This window comes from Pleurodeles waltl, chromosome 4_2 (assembly GCF_031143425.1).
Source record: "Pleurodeles waltl isolate 20211129_DDA chromosome 4_2, aPleWal1.hap1.20221129, whole genome shotgun sequence".
NCBI classification, from domain to species: domain Eukaryota; kingdom Metazoa; phylum Chordata; class Amphibia; order Caudata; family Salamandridae; genus Pleurodeles; species Pleurodeles waltl.
The window spans coordinates 1,055,468,366-1,055,486,235 of record NC_090443.1 but is presented as its reverse complement, the minus strand read 5'-3'; the positions used below and the strand labels follow the sequence as shown (position 1 = coordinate 1,055,486,235).

At 53.3% G+C, this 17,870-nt stretch overlaps 1 protein-coding gene across 8 annotated transcripts in view; it reads right to left on the bottom strand.

Annotated features, from left to right (window-relative positions):
- CTNND1 (catenin delta 1) overlaps positions 1–17,870 on the bottom strand; it is a 175,419-nt gene that overhangs the window by 40,197 nt on the left and 117,352 nt on the right. For all 8 annotated transcript variants that reach the window (XM_069233069.1, XM_069233072.1, XM_069233075.1 and 5 more), the window contains 5 exons: positions 8,644–8,793; positions 7,527–8,053; positions 6,623–7,089; positions 6,105–6,288; positions 675–792 (listed from right to left, as the gene is read on the bottom strand). In XM_069233069.1, coding sequence (XP_069089170.1) covers positions 675–792; positions 6,105–6,288; positions 6,623–7,089; positions 7,527–8,053; positions 8,644–8,793 — 1,446 coding nt within the window. The remainder of the gene's footprint in view (positions 1–674; positions 793–6,104; positions 6,289–6,622; positions 7,090–7,526; positions 8,054–8,643; positions 8,794–17,870) is intronic.

Sequence of the window (17,870 nt, the reverse complement as noted above, 5' to 3'; positions counted from 1 at the left end):
ATCCAACTGTCCCAGTGCTGATATGTGAATTGCTGCCAGCACTTCAACAAGGAAGTGTTGGCAGCCATCTTGGTAATCTGCTTCAGTAGTCCCACAAAAAATGATTTAGCAAGCGGAGGAGAGAGCAAACAGTGTTAATTTCAAGTCTAGGAGGGAGAGCGAGCAGTGCTACAGGAAGTAGGTTATTTAAATCTTTCATGTGCCACCACTCTGCTCTGAATGACTTTAGCCGTGCTGCAGGAAGGAAGCACAAGGCGAATAAACTGAGTTTTAGGACAGCTCAACATCTGCCATGAGTCTGCACTCGAAGGAACTTAATGGCAGGCAGGTCAGGCTAGGGACGAGACCGGCAGGAGACCAGGCAGGCAGGAGGTCAGGCTAGCGACGAGACAGACAGGAGACAAGGCAGGCAGGAGGTCAGGCTAGGGACGAGAGACAGGAGACAAGGTAGGCAGGAGGTCAGGCTAGGGACGAGACAGGCAGGACAACAGGCAGGGGACGAGGCAGGTGACCAGACAGGCAGCGGTCGAAGAAAGCTCAATGAATGAGAGAAGGTCACACTGTCGAGCAGAGGACTGCCTGGGGTAAGAAGCCAGCTGTGCCACAAGAAAGTTCCAGGGCAGAAGCATCCATGAGAGACCCCGAACACCCACCCAACGGACAGCGAGCCTCACCTTGCTGTCGCTGTCCTTCTGTCCAATCTCTGACTGCACAATGTAGACCAGGGCATCAACCAGCCCGTCCCGCTCCCGCAGCTTCCGTCGTGCCTCACTGCGCTCCGAGCTGATGTTCCTGCAAGGAGGGAAGGAAGGGATCTCAGAAGGGGGCAGCGTACCAGCCACATGTGAGAGCTGTATACCAGGCACGCATACTGAAGCACTTAGTGTGTGGTGTGGGTCAGTCTCAGAGTAATGCAGTGCTGAAGTTGTGTGGTGCATGGCATACATATGGCTTGTGTGCGCGGTGTGCAGTGTGCAATGAATGTGCCTGGAACCCTTTTTGTATTAATACAACAGACAAGTGCGCTAATATGGGTTTCTGTCCTGGGCGATACCCAGGGTGAGAACCCCCACCAGAGAGTGTGAAGGGCGCAGCAGATGATTGGTAACACTTCAGGTCAGAACAAGGGCCTACAGCGAGTAATGTGTGCTCTCCCTGGCAGCCATCTTGCGGGGAGAGCAATGAGAGGGAGGGAGAGGCGAGGAGGGAGCAATGGAGGAAGCTTCAGCGTTGGAAAACTGAGGCCTGGACACTGAGAGGAGCCCCAAAGTCTTGCACTACATTATTCCATCAGGAGCCAGACTAGTCTTGCAGAGTATGTAACACCACCCACCACAGTGCTGCAGTCAGCCACGCGAGTTCCCCTTGTCTCAGTGTGTTGCAGGTGACAGTCTGACCATGAACACCAAAGCAGTTCTGACAACACTACTCAGTACTGCCTACTGCAAAGCAGACACACAAGGAAGCCTACAAACTGAGGCCCCCAGGGCAGGGGTCTCCAAAAACTTTTTAATGCCACTCCCCCCAGTTGAAAAACAAATCATTGCCTCCCCTCAGAATTTTTCACAATTATTTTATAAAAATAGCAATGTTTAAATGTGTCTAGGTGTATTTAAACATTGCAGTTGAGTAGTGTTGCCTTTTTAACAATGCAATAACATGTTTCTGCTAAAAACAAAACACTTATCTGTGCAATGCTTCTTTTGGCCAGAGCCTAGTGCCCCCCCTGAGATCACTTGAGGCCCCCCAGTTTGAAGACCCCTGCCCCAGGGACTTACTCTATACATCCACCACAGTCTAATCAAGGACTTCTTATTTTTGCTTCGCAGTTACAGCTCCTGCTTTGTTCATCCAAGTGCCTGGAATGCGTCTATATCAGGTGACTGAGGCTTTACAGCCCTGTGGACCTTTGGCTAGGAAGGGACTAACCATGGCTGCTCTCTTCACCCTTCGGCCTCCAGCTGGTCTCTGCAGAATGTGCCCTCCACGAGCCTACACTCGAGATGCCACAGCAACTGCTCCAGGAGTGAGGAGATTAGATAACAGGTCAGTCCTGGGGGTGGGGGGGGGTTGGGGGGGGGGGGGGGGGTGGAAGGGGTGTGTGGAGAGAATCGCTCACGGCTGATGGTAACGACTCTGGAGAGGAGGCTACTTTGGGAGGGATGCTACAGATCTGAGCTCAACAGACGCCCCAGGGGGTGGAGACAGACCCCAGACGAACACACAGGGGGTGAAGACCCAATACCCCAGGAGGTGGAGATGCAACACCCGAGAGGAAGGATCCAGGAGACCGAGACTGAGCCTTGAAGGTGGTCACATCTAGTGCAATCAGGGTTCACAACTGGCTCCGAGTTCAGTCTACAAGAAGGTGACCCAGACATGGACAGGCCACAGTCGCATGGACGTCTGGTCTACCCAGCAAGGAGAGGTGCAGCAGCACCAATGCTCCCAGCTTCTGGACTACACTGTACGCCCAAGAGAACAGAGCTCAGAGCAGCTGAAAGAAAGAACAAGGTCACTGAACCAAATGGAGTAGATAACTACTGGAGTTTTACTGAAAATGAGGTTGGAGGTGAAGTGCACCTGGCCAGGTCAGAAGCAAGGAATGAAGACAGTTTATTTCAGGGAGGGCGGCACAACAGCCTCGTACAGCAAGTGTAAAGCAGATTCAACTGGCTTCGGCCTACACTGACAGATTCCCCAACATTGGGAAACGGCTGTCGCAATTGTTACCATCTGTTCTTCTGTCCATTGCTTCACTTTAACATTACTTTTTAAGCTTTTGTGAATCTGTATTTTATTCTACAAGAACATGCTTAATCCAGCACAGTCGGCAAGTACCCAACTACAAGGTGGAGAGAATGCACAGAGGTCTCCTAGGTGAAGCCCCAGCTGCGACTGAGTAAAACACTTTTGCAATCCCCTGCCCTCTTCATTAAGGAGCTTATGAGCAAAATCAGTGCGCAACACACGTAGAAGGGTTCGCAAAAGGTTGTTCTTAATCACCTTACAAACAGCTGCCAGGCTCATTCGCTTACATTTCCGCTGTAGGGATACTTCCGGCGAGTCACACTGGCAAAAAGCTGTAGTAAAGTGCCCCTTTTTAGGTTTAGGGGCCTTTGAGGGGTCAGAAATGTGTTTAAGGTGGTGCAACTGATCACCACCCGTCAACGAACCCACTAGTAGCTGGTAGGTTTTCAGGGGGCCCCTCTAAAGGTGCCCTCTGGGTGCATTTTTTTTTAACAAATCCCTCAGCGGAATCAGTGAGGGTTTATTAACCTGATATGTTTGATACCAAACATCCCTGGGTTCAGAGAAGTCATCATGTAGCTGGGAAAGTCGTAGTGACCAGTGTCCAGCACATGTATTTAAAAGGGCTTCCCTGTTCACTTACTAGGTCTGTTAAAAAAAAGACAAAAAAAAAAACGACAGACACAGCATTGGCGTTACTGCTCATCCAGATATACCCTCATGTGTCCTGATACACCCTGCCTTAGGGGTGACATACACCTGGCACATGCAGTGATCGGGAACCCAGCACACAGGGGTGTGCGACAGGTCACGTTTTCAATTAGATCTGCACCAACAAATGCAGTCTGCAGTGTCACCACTGTGTGGGTTTGGTGACGGGTCCCTGGAGGTGGCACAACTGGTGCCGTAGGACTCAGGGACCGTCCTTAGTACCACGGACCCTAGGTACCATTTACTAGGGACTTACAGAAGGTGCTAAAGAGTTTGCCAATTGTGGAGAACAACGGTGCAGTTTTGGGTAAGAGCTCTGGCACTGGGGGACCTGGTTAGTAGGGACCCAGTGCACTTTCAGTCAAAATCACATCAGATACAGGCAAAAAGTGGGGTGCTAACCATGCCAAAAATGGTGCTTTCCTACACCCCTAAAGCAGCCCTAAGGCAGGGTGCATTATAATGTAAGTGAGGACATATCTGCATGAGGAGATATGCTCCTGTGATGTCTAGTTTGATTAATAGAGATCGCAAATGAAAAGAGAAACCATCTTAAGGTAAGTACTGGGCAGTGGCCAACACAAGTTACCCAGCATAATAGCTTCACTGAAACCTATGGTGTCTGGTATCCGACTACTCATTTTAATACATCCATACTGATGCCAGTATCGGATTTATTATAACATAAACCCAGAGGGCACCTCCAAGGGGACCCCTGAACCGTAAGAGTCCTCTAGTGTGCTGGCTGACTAGTATGGACTAGCCTGCCACCACAGACTGCTTTCTGACCCCTGTAGGTGGGAGCGCGTGCTATCAGAGGCCAGAAACAATGCCCGCTCCGGAAGGTGTAATCTCCTCCAGCAGGACGGCTTGGGAATCTGCATACCAAGGCCAGGGACTTCAAAGACCCTGCTGCCTTTGATTATGCGACCCCCAGCTTCCTCCAGATCTGGGAGATACCACCCCCTGTCCTGAGGTCCATCTGGCACCAGGACAGGTGGGAAGTTAGGTATGTGAGTAGGAGTGCTACACTACCAGGCTAGTCACAGCCCTAAGGTGGGCAGACTGATGTGCTCCACGAAGGAAGTTTTCCACCCTCTTGGTTTTTGGTGGAACTAGGAACTCTGGGACAGGGTTATGCCCACTCCACACGGAGTGGTCATATAGGGGTGTGTAGTTACCCCAGGTTTAAGAAGCCCATTGGCTACTCCCTTAAACTCCCCAAAATTGAGTATTTAGGGTCCCCTGACACCTGGAGCCCAGATTCGACTGACTAAAGAAGCATAAAGAATAGCCGACCAACACAAGATTTTTGGACAGCAGTGGACTTTTGGCACCAGACCCTGCCTGCTTTCTCCTATCCTGAAAATAGCAAAGACCGACTTGCCCTGCAGCTATGTATCTTCCAAAAGCCTCGGAGGGCTGCCAGCACTTCGTCTAACCAGCCAGCATCTCCTTTGAAGTAGAGGAGCCACTTCCCTGCAAGCACCAACCAGGAGTGTCGGGTTCTCTGTTTTGCGGACCATCAGGTCCACTGAGGGATTATCTCACCAGGAAGAGGATCTCGAGTGCCCAGGAGAGCAGCCCTGTCATACTGGCCTGTCTTGGAGACGCTGAGCCTACCCCGAGCCTCCCTGCACCAATACCCAGAGTACCCCAGCCAGTTGCAAGCACCAAGGCTTGTTTATTGTCCAGTCCGGACACCAACACCGCCAAGACCGACCTACCGACATGGGAAGTCAGCCAAACCAGTGTCAGCACAGAGTGTGACCCTGCTGTTTTGTTTTCACTCCCATCACCAAGTCAACCGCAAGAAGGGAGAGCCTCTAAACCAAATGACTCGATGGACAAAACACCCATGCACCCGAGCCCCACAGTCTGAGTCAAGTGACAGTGCGCCTTGGCCCAAGAGACCCTCAAGAACCAACCCTCCATTGGGTTCAGCCCGACTAGTCACCCAGTCCTTTTCTTGCAGGTACTGCGCCGGTTGACTTCAACGCATAGCGTCCGAGGCTACCCCTACTAGGAGCACGTCCGCACACTGACACCAGGGCACATAACCCAAAACTGATGGTGGTCCTAAGGACCGTGGTCCCTACTTACCTTAAGTGCAGAAGAACAGCCATGTAAGCTGTTGTAAGTGACCCTTTGCAGTATATGTTTTCCCATAGGATAACATTTCCAAGTTTGAGGCTCATGCCTCAAATCTAACACCTGTATTTTCTATGTTTTGAAACACTGCTAACTCAACAAATACTTGCTCAAGCTGGACAATCATGGTGTCCAAATGAATATAAAAATGTTATTTTTCTAAATTGGTCTCTAGTTTCTTCATTGAGTTTCTCATATATTGACTCTGTGTTCAACAAATGCTTTGCACTACCCTCTGATAAGCCTAAACTGCTCCCCCACACTACCACAAAACAGCATTTAGGGTTACTTTAACTGCTGTAAGCCAATAAGGGTCACCTGTACTATATGTGTAGTGTACCCCAACATTGGTGCGCGGCATAGGTAGTTAGCATCCTACAACTGCAAATGTATTTCCCCTCACCTACTACAGAGAGGCCACACAGCATGCTCTTCACAACAAGGAACATACAGATGGCATCAAAATGCTTTGCGTGGAGTGTAGACCATACCTGAGGCAGCCTGCAGTGTTCGTGAGCACCGACTCCCACTCCACGTGCCGGGGTTTACAATCCTCGCGGGGCTCCCTCTGCCACCCGGAGTGTGGGATAAGCACCTCGTCCACCAGGGCGTGCAGCGCATGATCGACAATCTCCATCTTGATGGAGTCATGCGAGGACAGGTTCCAAAGCGTTCCTGGGAGCAGAACAAAAAAAAGAAAAGAAAATGGAAAGACATTGGGAGAGAAAGTAATAACACCTCAAATTCGCAGTCTTTAATAAGGAATTTATCCCTCATCATCCAAAGCAGGAATTGGGTTTGAGGAGTTCAAACTTCTGTCAAACTCCTCTCAGTTGGGATTATGAAGCTGGAATCCCAGCTTGAAGTCAGCTCGGAGCGCTCATACGAGTTCACAAACTGACCCTGGTTGAGCCCCCAATATTTCAGACACACTTTGCTACCCTACATCCCTCGGTCATCTCTCTCAAGCTCAAGGATTTGCCAGCACTCCGTTTTTCTTCCACCTTACCAGTGATGACTTCAGTAAGGTCCATGTCCCGCGCCTTGCGTAGCAGCCGGACCAGGGCTGGTACTCCATCGCAGTTCTTGATGGCCACCTTGTTGTCTTGGTCCCTTCCATAGGAGATGTTCTTCAGGGCCCCACAAGCCCCGTGATGCACCTCTTTCTTTGGGTGGTCTAGGAGACCCACCAGCACTGGAATGCCCTTCAGTCTGCGCACGTCAGTCTTGATTTGGTCGTTCTGGTAGCAGAGGTGCTGTAGGTAGGCAGCAGCGTTAGACTTCACTGCATCCAGCCGGAAGTTGAGCATGGCAATGACCTCCGGGAGCTCTGGCTGGCGCCAATTGGTGGGAACGGGCTTGCGAAGGCTGTCCAGGCTGGCCATGCTACCTGCACGCTCGTGCTGAGCCAGGGGCGCCTGCTGCCAGTAGTAGGGGTCCTGCTGCATTTCATCCACAAGGGGATCACCGTAACTCCTGGGGGGAAGAACAGTAGGACAGGTCAGTAACAACTGTTGACACCATAATCCTCCATCTGCGACCACCCTCTGCCAAACAACAGCAAACCGCGATCACAGTCCTTTGCACAAACACAAAGATGCCTCCACTGGGCCACCTTCTGCACATAAATCAATGTCAACCCCACCCCTCTCCTGCAACACACAGCACTGAACTTTCTTTTGCACATAGGCACCCTCTACACACAGGACACAACAGCCAACCCTCCTTTACACACAAGAAAATTCCCACCTGCAAACACACGAACCCCATAAATGAGTTGCTTGCTCCACACCACCCAACATCCACCAACCTTCTTGCTCATTTACACACACTTCAGGAGAAGGCCCAACACCACTTTAAACTCAACCGGTGGGGACTGAGTGACCAGTTACTCCAGCACCTTGCTGGCATACCTGAGCCGCACGCGATCAGACGGTGTTGCAGCCCGCCGGCCAGTGCCGTAGTCTGGAGCTAGCCCATAGTCCAGGTCCTCATAGCCCACGCTGCGCTGGTCATCCTCCAGCCCATAGTGGTCAGGGCGGAAGCGAGTCAGGTCTCCGTTGCTGCCCCCGACACGCACCTGAGGCTGGGGCCCGTATGGGTTTGAGTGGGTTGGGGCCCTGTAGTTGTCCAGTGTGCGGTAGCCGTCCACCGGGCGGTAGCGGTCATCCATGCGAGCCATGCGGGACAGGCTGCTGTAGTTGTTCTCGCTCCCTGTGTCATAGGGGTTACCGTAGCCATCATTGTAGTGGTAGTTGCGTGGGACAGTGGCGGTACCCACAGGGCCCATGTACCCTCCCTCGCCATTGTTTGTGCGGAAGTTGCGGTCCAGGGTTTGAATGTAGCCGCCAGGAACTGCAGAGCCATCCAGAGGGAGGCCATCAGGGCCCACGGGCACCTGGATTGTCCGCGTGGTCACTTTCTTGACGACCTTCTTTACCTAAGCATTAGAGATGAACCAAACTTGTAAGTTTCAGTCTGGAAACTGGCTGATCGAGCACAGATTCCCATGCACCTTCATCAATGCAATGCAAACGTGACCAGCAGCACCCCAACTCTTTCACTGCAGAACCCTACAAACACCCCCTCAATGCTGATTCATCGGAAACTGCAGCACCCCAGCCCTTTCAGTAAATAAACCAATCGAGGACTACAGCATCCCAGCCCTCACAGTACAGGGACCAATCGGGGACTGTAGCATCCCAGCCCTCACAGTACAGGGACCAATCGGGAGACTGCAGCATCCCAGTCCTTACAGTACAAGAACCAATCAGGGACTGCAGCATCCCAGGAGGAACCAATCAGGGACTGCAGCATCCCAGGCCTCACAGTTCTGGAACCACAGGCTCTACACCAATGCACTTTTCTTGACCTGCTGTATTCAAACAGTGAAACCCTGAGCTCGGCAAAGACAGCTGCTTCTAGCTACGCACCACTGCATGCTATGCGGCTCTGCACCCTCACACAGCTCTTGCAATGCACCTCCACCCTAGCCTGCAGCACAACAACCGTTCAAGGTCTGCCTCTTACTGTGGTCTCCGTGCGGCGGGTTGTGCCATCATCTGAGGTTTCCACGGAGACGACCGACATGGCACCCTCGGGGTCCTCGTCGATGGTGTAGGTCTCCTCCACGATGTGGCCCGGTTCCTGCATTCTGGGAATGGTGCCGTAGATGCGGTCCTGAGAAGGAAGGGCAGATGTTAGGAGAACCGTAAGGGACAAGTGACTATCACACGCAGAAGTTCAACATCAGCCCAACTATCCGCTAAACCCCAGGCAGGAAGAGAAGGGTGAGGAGGCCCTGGTGCCAGGAGGCGGGGTAATGAGAGGAGGCGCCGGTGCCAGGAGGCGGGGACTGAGAGGAGGCGCCGGTGCCAGGAGGCGGGGACTGAGAGGAGGAGCCGGTGCCAGGAGGCGGGGACTGAGAGGAGGCGCCGGTGCCAGGAGGCGGGGACAAGAGGAGGCGCCGGTGCCAGGAGGCGGGGACAAGAGGAGGCGCCGGTGCCAGGAGGCGGGGACAAGAGGAGGCGCCGGTGCCAGGAGGGCCCCACCCCCAGCACCCTAGACCCAGTTGCTTCTCCAGTTCCCCAGTGTTCTGCCGCCTCCACTCCCTCATCTGCTTTTACATGTTTCCATCAGTCACAGCCGAGGACCGAGCAGTCTCCTCACCAGACACCAGTTCTCCTCGCTGCACCTCACAACCCTGGGCAGAAATGGGAGAGGGGTGGGGGGGATAGATATGAGGGAGCACGAAGCAGGCTGGCATAGGGAGGGCAGGGGTGGTAATGGGGGGCATGAAGGAGGTTGACTTGGGAAATGCAGGGAGCACTAGGAAGGGTTGAAAGTGTAGGGGGTATCTGAGAGACGGAGAAGCCGAACAGTGGAGAATATGCAGTGGGAGTGATGGAGGGCATGGAGGCAGGTGAGGGGAGGGGAGGGAAAGCCGGGGGGAGGCGGGAGGCAGGTGAGAGACGAGGGAAAAGCTTGGGGGGGGGGGGGGAGGGAGGGGGGGCAGGCGAGAAAGGAGAGCATGGAGGCAGGTGAGAGGGGAGAGCTTAGGGGCAGGTGATAGCATGGAAGCAAGTGAGGGGAGCGCATGGAGGCAGGTGAGGGGGGCATGTACAGTGAAGAGCCCTCTTTCTCGACATGGTTACCCCCATTTTCTGCCTGTTGTCAGTGTCTTGTACTGTGTTCACTGGGATCCTGCTAACCAGGACCCCAGTGATTTTGCTCTCTCCTCTAAATTTGGTTACCTTTTCTCCCCACAATTAGCATACTGGTCCCCCATGTAAGTCCCTAGTATATGGTACCTAGATACCCAGGGCATTGGGGTTCCAGGGGATCCCTATGGGCTGCAGCAGTTATTCTGCCACCCACAGGGAGCCCTTGCAAAGGGTTCTTCAGGCCTGCCATTTCAGTCTGCGTGAACCAGGTGCACGCACCCGTTTTCACTATAGGTCACTGCACCAGGTCACTAAGTCACCCCTACAGTAGCCCTCTCAGCCCAGAGGGCAGGATGCAGGTGCCTGTGTGCGAGGAAACCCCTGAACTAGAAGAGGTGCCCCCACACACCCCACCCTCTTTTTATTGGACTTCGTGAGCGCGGGGACGCCATTTTATATATGTACTGGACATAGGTCACTACCTATGTCCAGCTACATAATGGTAACCTGGGCACGTTTGGTATCAAACATGTCGGAATCCTACCCGAATACTGTTGCAAGTCTTGGAAATATGATTCCATGCACTCTGGGGGCTCCTTAGAGGACCAAGGTTGGCAGGGAACTCTGGAAGCATCTGAGTGGCCAGGCTAGGCAGGTGACATCAGAGGCACCCTCTGATAGGTAGTTACCTCTGTGTGCATGTTTTTATAAATCCAACACTGGCATCAGTGTGGGTTTATTATTCTGAGAAGTTTGATACCAAACTTCCCAGTATTCAGTGTAGCCATTATGGAACTGTGGAGTTCGTTTTTGACAAACTCCCAGACCATATACTTAATATGGCCACAACTGTACTTACAATGTCTAAGGATAGACTTAGACACTGTAGGGTCATATTGCTCATGCAGCTATGCCCTCACCTGCGGTATAGTGCACCCTGCCTTAGGGCTGTAAGGCCTGCTAGAGGGGTGACTTACCTATGTCACAGGCAGTATTTTGTGTGCATGGCATCCTGAGGGGGATGCCATGTCGACTTTGCCTTTTTCTCCCCACCAACACACAATCTGCAATGGCAGTGTGCATGTGTTAGGTGAGGGGTCCCTTACGGTGGCACAACATATACTGCAGCCCTTAGGGACCTTCCCTGGTCACAGGGCCCTTGGTACCACTGGTACCTTTTACAAGGGACTTACCTGTGTGCCAGGGGTGTGCCAATTGTGGAGACAATGGTACATTTTAGGTGAAAGAACACTGGTGCTGGGGCCTGGTTAGCAGGGTCCCACCACACTTCTCAGTCAAGTCAGCATCAGTATCAGGCAAAAAGTGGGGGGTAACTGCAACAGGGAGCCATTTCCTTACACCCCCTCTTTGGGCTATATAGGGTCTTCCTCTTGGGTGAGTCCTCCGATTCGGCTTGCAAGATTCCAGCAGGACTCCTCTGCATCCTCTGCTTCAACTCCTGGTAACCGAAGCACAACTGGACCCTCAAGGAACCTACAAGCTGCAGAACCACGAGGAAGAGACTTCTGCAACATTGTATCTGGAACTCCTGCCAGCTTTGCAACATTTCCCCGGCTGTGCATCCTAAGACTGCAACTCTTCAGCCTGCACAAGAAGAAGGAATCCCCCTTGCAAGGGTGAGGGCATCACTCTCTGGCATCCACAGGTACCTGCTGCATCGACAACTGGCTGCGTGGGTCTACTCTCATCCTGAATGGCGTGGATACTGCATCACGGGTGATGGTCTGGAGTGATCCCCTTGGCCCTCCCTACCAGCTGTTGCACTTTGGTGGCAGTAAGTTCTTTCCGCTCCATGCACAAAAGTACCCCTATGCACCGTGTCCTTTGCAACTGCCACAGCTTGTTTGCTCCACCTCCAAGGAGAACTTCAGGCAACCTGTAGCGCCAGCCCCCAGCACTATCTCCTGAAATGCTTGATTCTCTGCATGGGCCTCTTGCGACGTGGGAGCTACTTCTGTGGTGCTGCGTGGGCTGCTTCAGTGACTTCAGTGTCCCTGTCCTGTGGGACACCTGTGGGTGCTGCCTCTGCTCCTGTGGGCCTTCTGCAACATGGAGGGTCCCCTGTGACTCTCCCTCCTGGGTAGAGTCCTACTGGGCCTTGCTGATCCCAGGCAGCACCTCTCCCTCCAACTGCAAATTTGCCTTTGCCAAGGCTTGTTGTTTGAAATTCTTCACCGACACCCATCTGCAATCCAGCTTCCAGTGTGGGACACCTTTTGCACGCATCAGGACCTCTTCTCCCGCTTCTGTGCTGCACCGCTGACCTGTCTTCCATCTTCATCGACCAACTCCAAAAGGTACCTCTGGGTGGGTAGTATCTCCTACTCCCCCCTGGACTCCACAGACACTTCTGGACTTGGTCCCCTCCCTCCACAGGTCTCCATCTTCGGTTTTCCACTGCTGCTTCTTTGGAGGCTGTTCTGGGTGTCTTCATTTTCTTCTTTTCATCCTTTGGGGTGGTTTGGGGGAAATCCAGGGTTTTACTCCTGCATTCCTGGTCGCTGGGGAGGGGTGAGGGGTACTGCATTACTTACGTGCGAGGTTTCCTAGTACTCCTAGGACTCCCAGCTACCCCGCTACACGATTCACTTACCTAGGTGGGGGCCCTGTGTTGGCATTCCACTTTCTTAGTGTATGGTTTGGGCTACTATTGCATATTGCTATTTTACACTGTTTTCCAACCTTTTATGCCTTACTCTTTATTAGTGTACATATATAGTGTATTTACGTACCTAGTATGTTTTTGGTAATTGCGTCACTAAAATAAAGTACCTTTATATTTGTAACACTATTTTCTTTCATGTGTGTAAGTGCTGTGTGACTACAGTGGTATTGCAAGAGCTTTAGCTGTGGATGAGCAGCCGAGGCTTATCTCAGACAGCCGGGCTTCTAGGCACCGCCTACACTACACTAATAAGGGGAACCTTGGACCAGGTATAAGGTGCAAGTACCTTGGGTACCCACCACACAGCAGGCCACCTTCCTATAGCATGGGGGGGCAGGTGCGAGAGGAGAGCATGGGGGGGCAGGTGCGAGGGGAGAGCATGGGGGGGGGGCAGGTGCGAGGGGAGAGCATGGGGGGGGGCAGGTGCGAGGGGAGAGCATGGGGGGGGCAGGTGCGAGGGGAGAGCATGGGGGGGGGCAGGTGCGAGGGGAGAGCATGGGGGGGGCAGGTGCGAGGGGAGAGCATGGGGGGGGCAGGTGCGAGGGGAGGGTCACATGATATGGGGCAGGTGAAGGGAGGGTCACAGGACATGGGGGCAGGTGAAGGGAGGGTCACAGGACATGGGGGCAGGTGAAGGGAGGGTCACAGGACATGGGGGCAGGTGAAGGGAGGGCGACAGGACATGGGGGCAGGTGAAGGGAGGGCGACAGGACATGGGGGCAGGTGAAGGGAGGGCGACAGGACATGGGGGCAGGTGAAGGGAGGGCGACAGGACATGGGGGCAGGTGAAGGGAGGGCGACAGGACATGGGGGCAGGTGAAGGGAGGGTGACAGGACATGGGGGCAGGTGAGAGGGGAGGGTCAGTACATGGATCAGGTGAGAGGGGAGGGTCAGTACATGGATCAGGTGAGAGGGGAGGGTCAGTACATGGATCAGGTGAGAGGGGAGGGTCACAGGACACGGGGAGGAGTCACAGGACACGGGGAGGAGTCACAGGACACGGGGAGGAGTCACAGGACACGGGGAGGAGTCACAGGACACGGGGAGGAATGGTGGTGGGGTTCATACGACACTGAGGGAAGGGTGACTGGGTTTGGGGCAGGAGCCCCTGGATGGAGGGGGCGAGGGCAGGCCCTGCGAGCAGGAATGGGCCAGAGGCTCCCTGCGGAGCTCGGAAGGACACTGGACCCTGTTACATCCCAGAGGTGTGGCACTGCTGAGCTGAACCCCCTCAATCCCCCAAAACCCCTCAGAACTCAAGTACTGAAGAAATAACTCGACAACAACAGGGAAGTCTGGGCTGTTTATCCTAAATAGTTCGAAGGAAAACGGGATTTTGAAACTGCAGAGTGCGCGGGTAGGTCCCCTCCGTGAGGGAAGAGCTGTCAGTGCCCACTGCTTCCCTTTTCACCCCCTCAAGTCCCCCCAGCATACAGCCCCGCTGGGCCCTGGACACAGGACCCCTCAGCCGGCGGGCTCCCGGTGGAGGGTCGGGGTCCGGCTGGGCCCCTCGGATACCACCGCCCTCCTGCGCTTACGGCACCTGGTAAATAGTTCATCTGTTCCAGAAACTTCCGGACTCACAGGCGGACCAGGGTTGCATCTAGCGCTTCTCAGCATCATAGTCTATTTTAAATAAAGGACAACGCGGTTTTGCATGGGCCTGGCAGCTACGCCCATGCCAAGGGGTACAAGAACCAGATCAGCTCCGCAGGCGGCCACTGCTCCCCCATATCAGGACGGACCTTAAAGTGTAAAGCCAGCGCTGCGACACCTGGTCACCGCTGCAAGAGCGCCCCCCGACGAACCGAGATAGCTATACCGCTTTATAAAGACACAGGCGACTTCCTATAAACTCTATTTAACAATCATGGCTTGGCCTTTATAGAATGTTAAAGCGTGAACAGATGCTCAATCTTCAGATCTAGCGCTTCTCGCCGGAGGTAAGTTCACCGTTAGTGACGGCAGAGTGACTGCTCAGGACTGAAGGTGAAGAGGGGTGAGGGAAGGCAGCAGGGACTGAGTGCACATGATGGAACCGCAGGTAGATAGCCTGGGTGGTGCTCTGCACCTGTTCACCAATAGAGGTCAGACCAGGACCAGCTAAACCTTCCTACAACCAGAGGTCAGACCAGGACCAGCTGAACCTTCCTACAACCAGAGGTCAGACCAGGACCAGGACCAGCTGAACCTTCCTACAACCAGAGGTCAGACCAGGACCAGCTAAACCTTCCTACAACCAGAGGTCAGACCAGGACCAGCTAAACCTTCCTACAACCAGAGGTCAGACCAGGACCAGCTAAACCTTCCTACAACCAGAGGTCAGACCAGGACCAGCTAAACCTTCCTACAACCAGAGGTCAGACCACGACCAGCTGAACCTTGCTACAACCAGAGGGCAGACCAGGACCAACTAAACCTTCCTACAACCAGAGGGCAGGAGAGGACCAACTAAACCTTCCTACAACCAGAGGTCAGACCAGGACCAGCTGAACCTTCCTACAACCAGAGGTCAGACCAGGACCAGCTGAACCTTCCTACAACCAGAGGTCAGACCAGGACCAGCTAAACCTTCCTACAACCAGAGGTCAGACCAGGACCAGCTAAACCTTCCTACAACCAGAGGTCAGACCACGACCAGCTGAACCTTGCTACAACCAGAGGGCAGACCAGGACCAGTGTAAGGAAATGGCTCCCTGTTGCAGTTACCCCCCCCCCCCCAATTTTTGCCTGATGCTGACTTGACTGAGAAGTGTGCTGGGACCCTGCTATCCAGGCCCCAGCACCAGTGTTCTTTCCCTAAAAATGTACCATTGTTTCCACAACTGGCACACCCCTGGCACACAGATAAGTCTCTTGTTAAAGGTAGAAGTGGTACCAAGGGCCCTGTGACCAGGGAGGGTCCCTAAGGGCTGCAGCATGTGTTGTGCCACCCTTAGGGACCCCTCACCTAACACATGCACACTGCCATTGTAGATTGTGTGTGTTGGTAGGGAGAAAATGGCAAAGTCGACATGGCATCCCCCTCAGGATGCCATGCACACAAAATACTGCCTGTGGCATAGGTAAGTCACCCCTCTAGCAGGCCTTATAGCCCAAAGGCAGGATGCACTATACCACAGGTGAGGGCATAGCTGCATGAGCAATATGCCCCTACATTGTCTAAGTCTAGACATTCTTAGACATTGTAAGCACAGATGTGACCATATTAAGTATATGGTCTGGGAGTTTGTCAAAAACGAACTCCACAGCTCCATAATGGATACACTGAATACTGGGAAGTTTGGTATCAAACTTCTCAGAATAATAAACCCACACTGATGCCAGTGTTGGATTTATAAAAAATGCACACAGAGGGCATCTTAGAGATGCCCCCTGTATTTTACCCAATTGTTCAGTGCAGGACTGACTGGTCTGTGCCAGCCTGCTACTGAGAGTCGAGTTTGACCCCATGTGGGGAGGGCCTTTGTGCTCTCTGAGGACCGAAACAAAAGCCTGCTCTGGGTGGAGGTGCTTCACACCTCCCCCCTGCAGGAACTGTAACACCTAGCAGTGAGCCTCAAGGGCTCAGGCTTCGTGTTACAATGCCCTAGGGCACTCCAGCTAGTGGAGATGCCCGCCCCCTGGACACAGCCCCCACTTTTGGCGGCAAGTCCAGGGGAGATAATGAGAAAAACAAGGAGGAGTCACCCACGTCAGGACAGCCCCTAAGGTGTCCTGAGCTGAGGTGACCCCTGCCTTTAAAAATCCTCCATCTTGACTTTGGAGGATTCCCCCAATACGAATAGGGATGTGCCCCCTCCCCTCAGAGAGGAGGCACAAAGAGGGTGTAGCCATCCTCAAGGACAGTAGCCATTGGCTACTGCCCTCCCAGACCTAAACACACCCCTAAATTCAGTATTTAGGGGCTCCCCAGAACCTAGGAAACTAGATTCCTGCAACCTAAGACGAAGAAGGACTGCTGACCTGAAAGCCCTGCAGAGAAGGAGGAGACACCAACTGCTTTGGCCCCAGCCCTACCAGCCTGTCTCCCCACTTCAAGAAAAACTGCAATAGCGACGCGTTCCCCAGGGTCCAGCGACCTATGAAGCCTCAGAGGACTACCCTGCATCTAAAAGGACCGATAACAGCGGCTCTGCTCCAAAGAAGAAACAACTTTGCAACAAAGAAACAACTTTAAAAGGACTCCACGTTTCCTGCCGGAAGCGTGAGACTTTGCACTCTGCACCCGACGCCCCCGGCTCGACCTGTGGAGAAACAACACTACAGGGAGGACTCCCCGGCAACTGCGACCCTGTGAGTAGCCAGAGTTGAGCCCCCCCCAGCGACGCCTGCAGAGGGAATCCTGAGGCTCCCCCTGACCGCGACTGCCTGCTTCAAAGAACCCGATGCCTGGGAAACACACTGCACCCGCAGCCCCCAGGACCTGAAGGATCCGACCTCCAGTGCAGAAGCGACCCCCAGGTGGCCCTCTCCTTTGTCCAGGTGGTGGCTACCCCGAGGAGCCCCCCCCTTGCCTGCATCGCTGAAGAGACCCCTGGGTCTCCCATTGAACTCCATTGCAAACCCGACGCCTGTTTGCACTCTGCACCCTGCTGCCCCGTGCCGCTGAGGGTGTACTTTTTGTGCTGACTTGTGTGTCCCCCCGGTGCCCTACAAAACCCCCTTGGTCTGCCCTCCAAAGACGTGGGTACCTACCTGCTGGCAGACTGGAACCAGGGCACCCCCTTCTCCATTGAAGCCTATGCGTTTTGGGCACCACTTTGACCTCTGCACCCGACCGGCCCTGAGCTGCTGGTGTGGTAACTTTGGGGTTGCCCTGAACCCCCAACGGTGGGCTACCTTGGACCCAACTTTGAACCCTGTAGGTGGTTTACTTACCTGCAAAACTAACAAATACTTACCTCCCCCAAGAACTGTTGAAATTTGCAGTGTCTAGTTTTAAAATAGCTTATTGCCATTTTTGCCAAAACTGTACATGCTATTGTGCGGATTCAAAGTTCCTAAGATACGTGAGTGAAATACCTTTCATTTAAAGTATTATTTGTAAATCTTGAACCTGTGGTTCTTAAAATAAACTAAGAAAATATATTTTTGTATATAAAAACCTATTGGCCTGGAGTTAAGTCTTTGAGTGTGTGTTCCTCATTTATTGCCTGTGTGTGTACAACAAATGCTTAACACTACCCTCTGATAAGCCTACTGCTCGACCACACTACCACAAAATAGAGCATTAGAATTATCTCTTTTTGCCACTATCTGACCTCTAAGGGGAACCCTTGGACTCTGTGCATGCTATTTCTTACTTTGAAATCGTACACACAGAGCCAACTTCCTACAACCAGCTAAACCTTCCTACAACCAGAGGGCAGGAGAGGACGATCTAAACCTCTGATGGAGCGTGTTT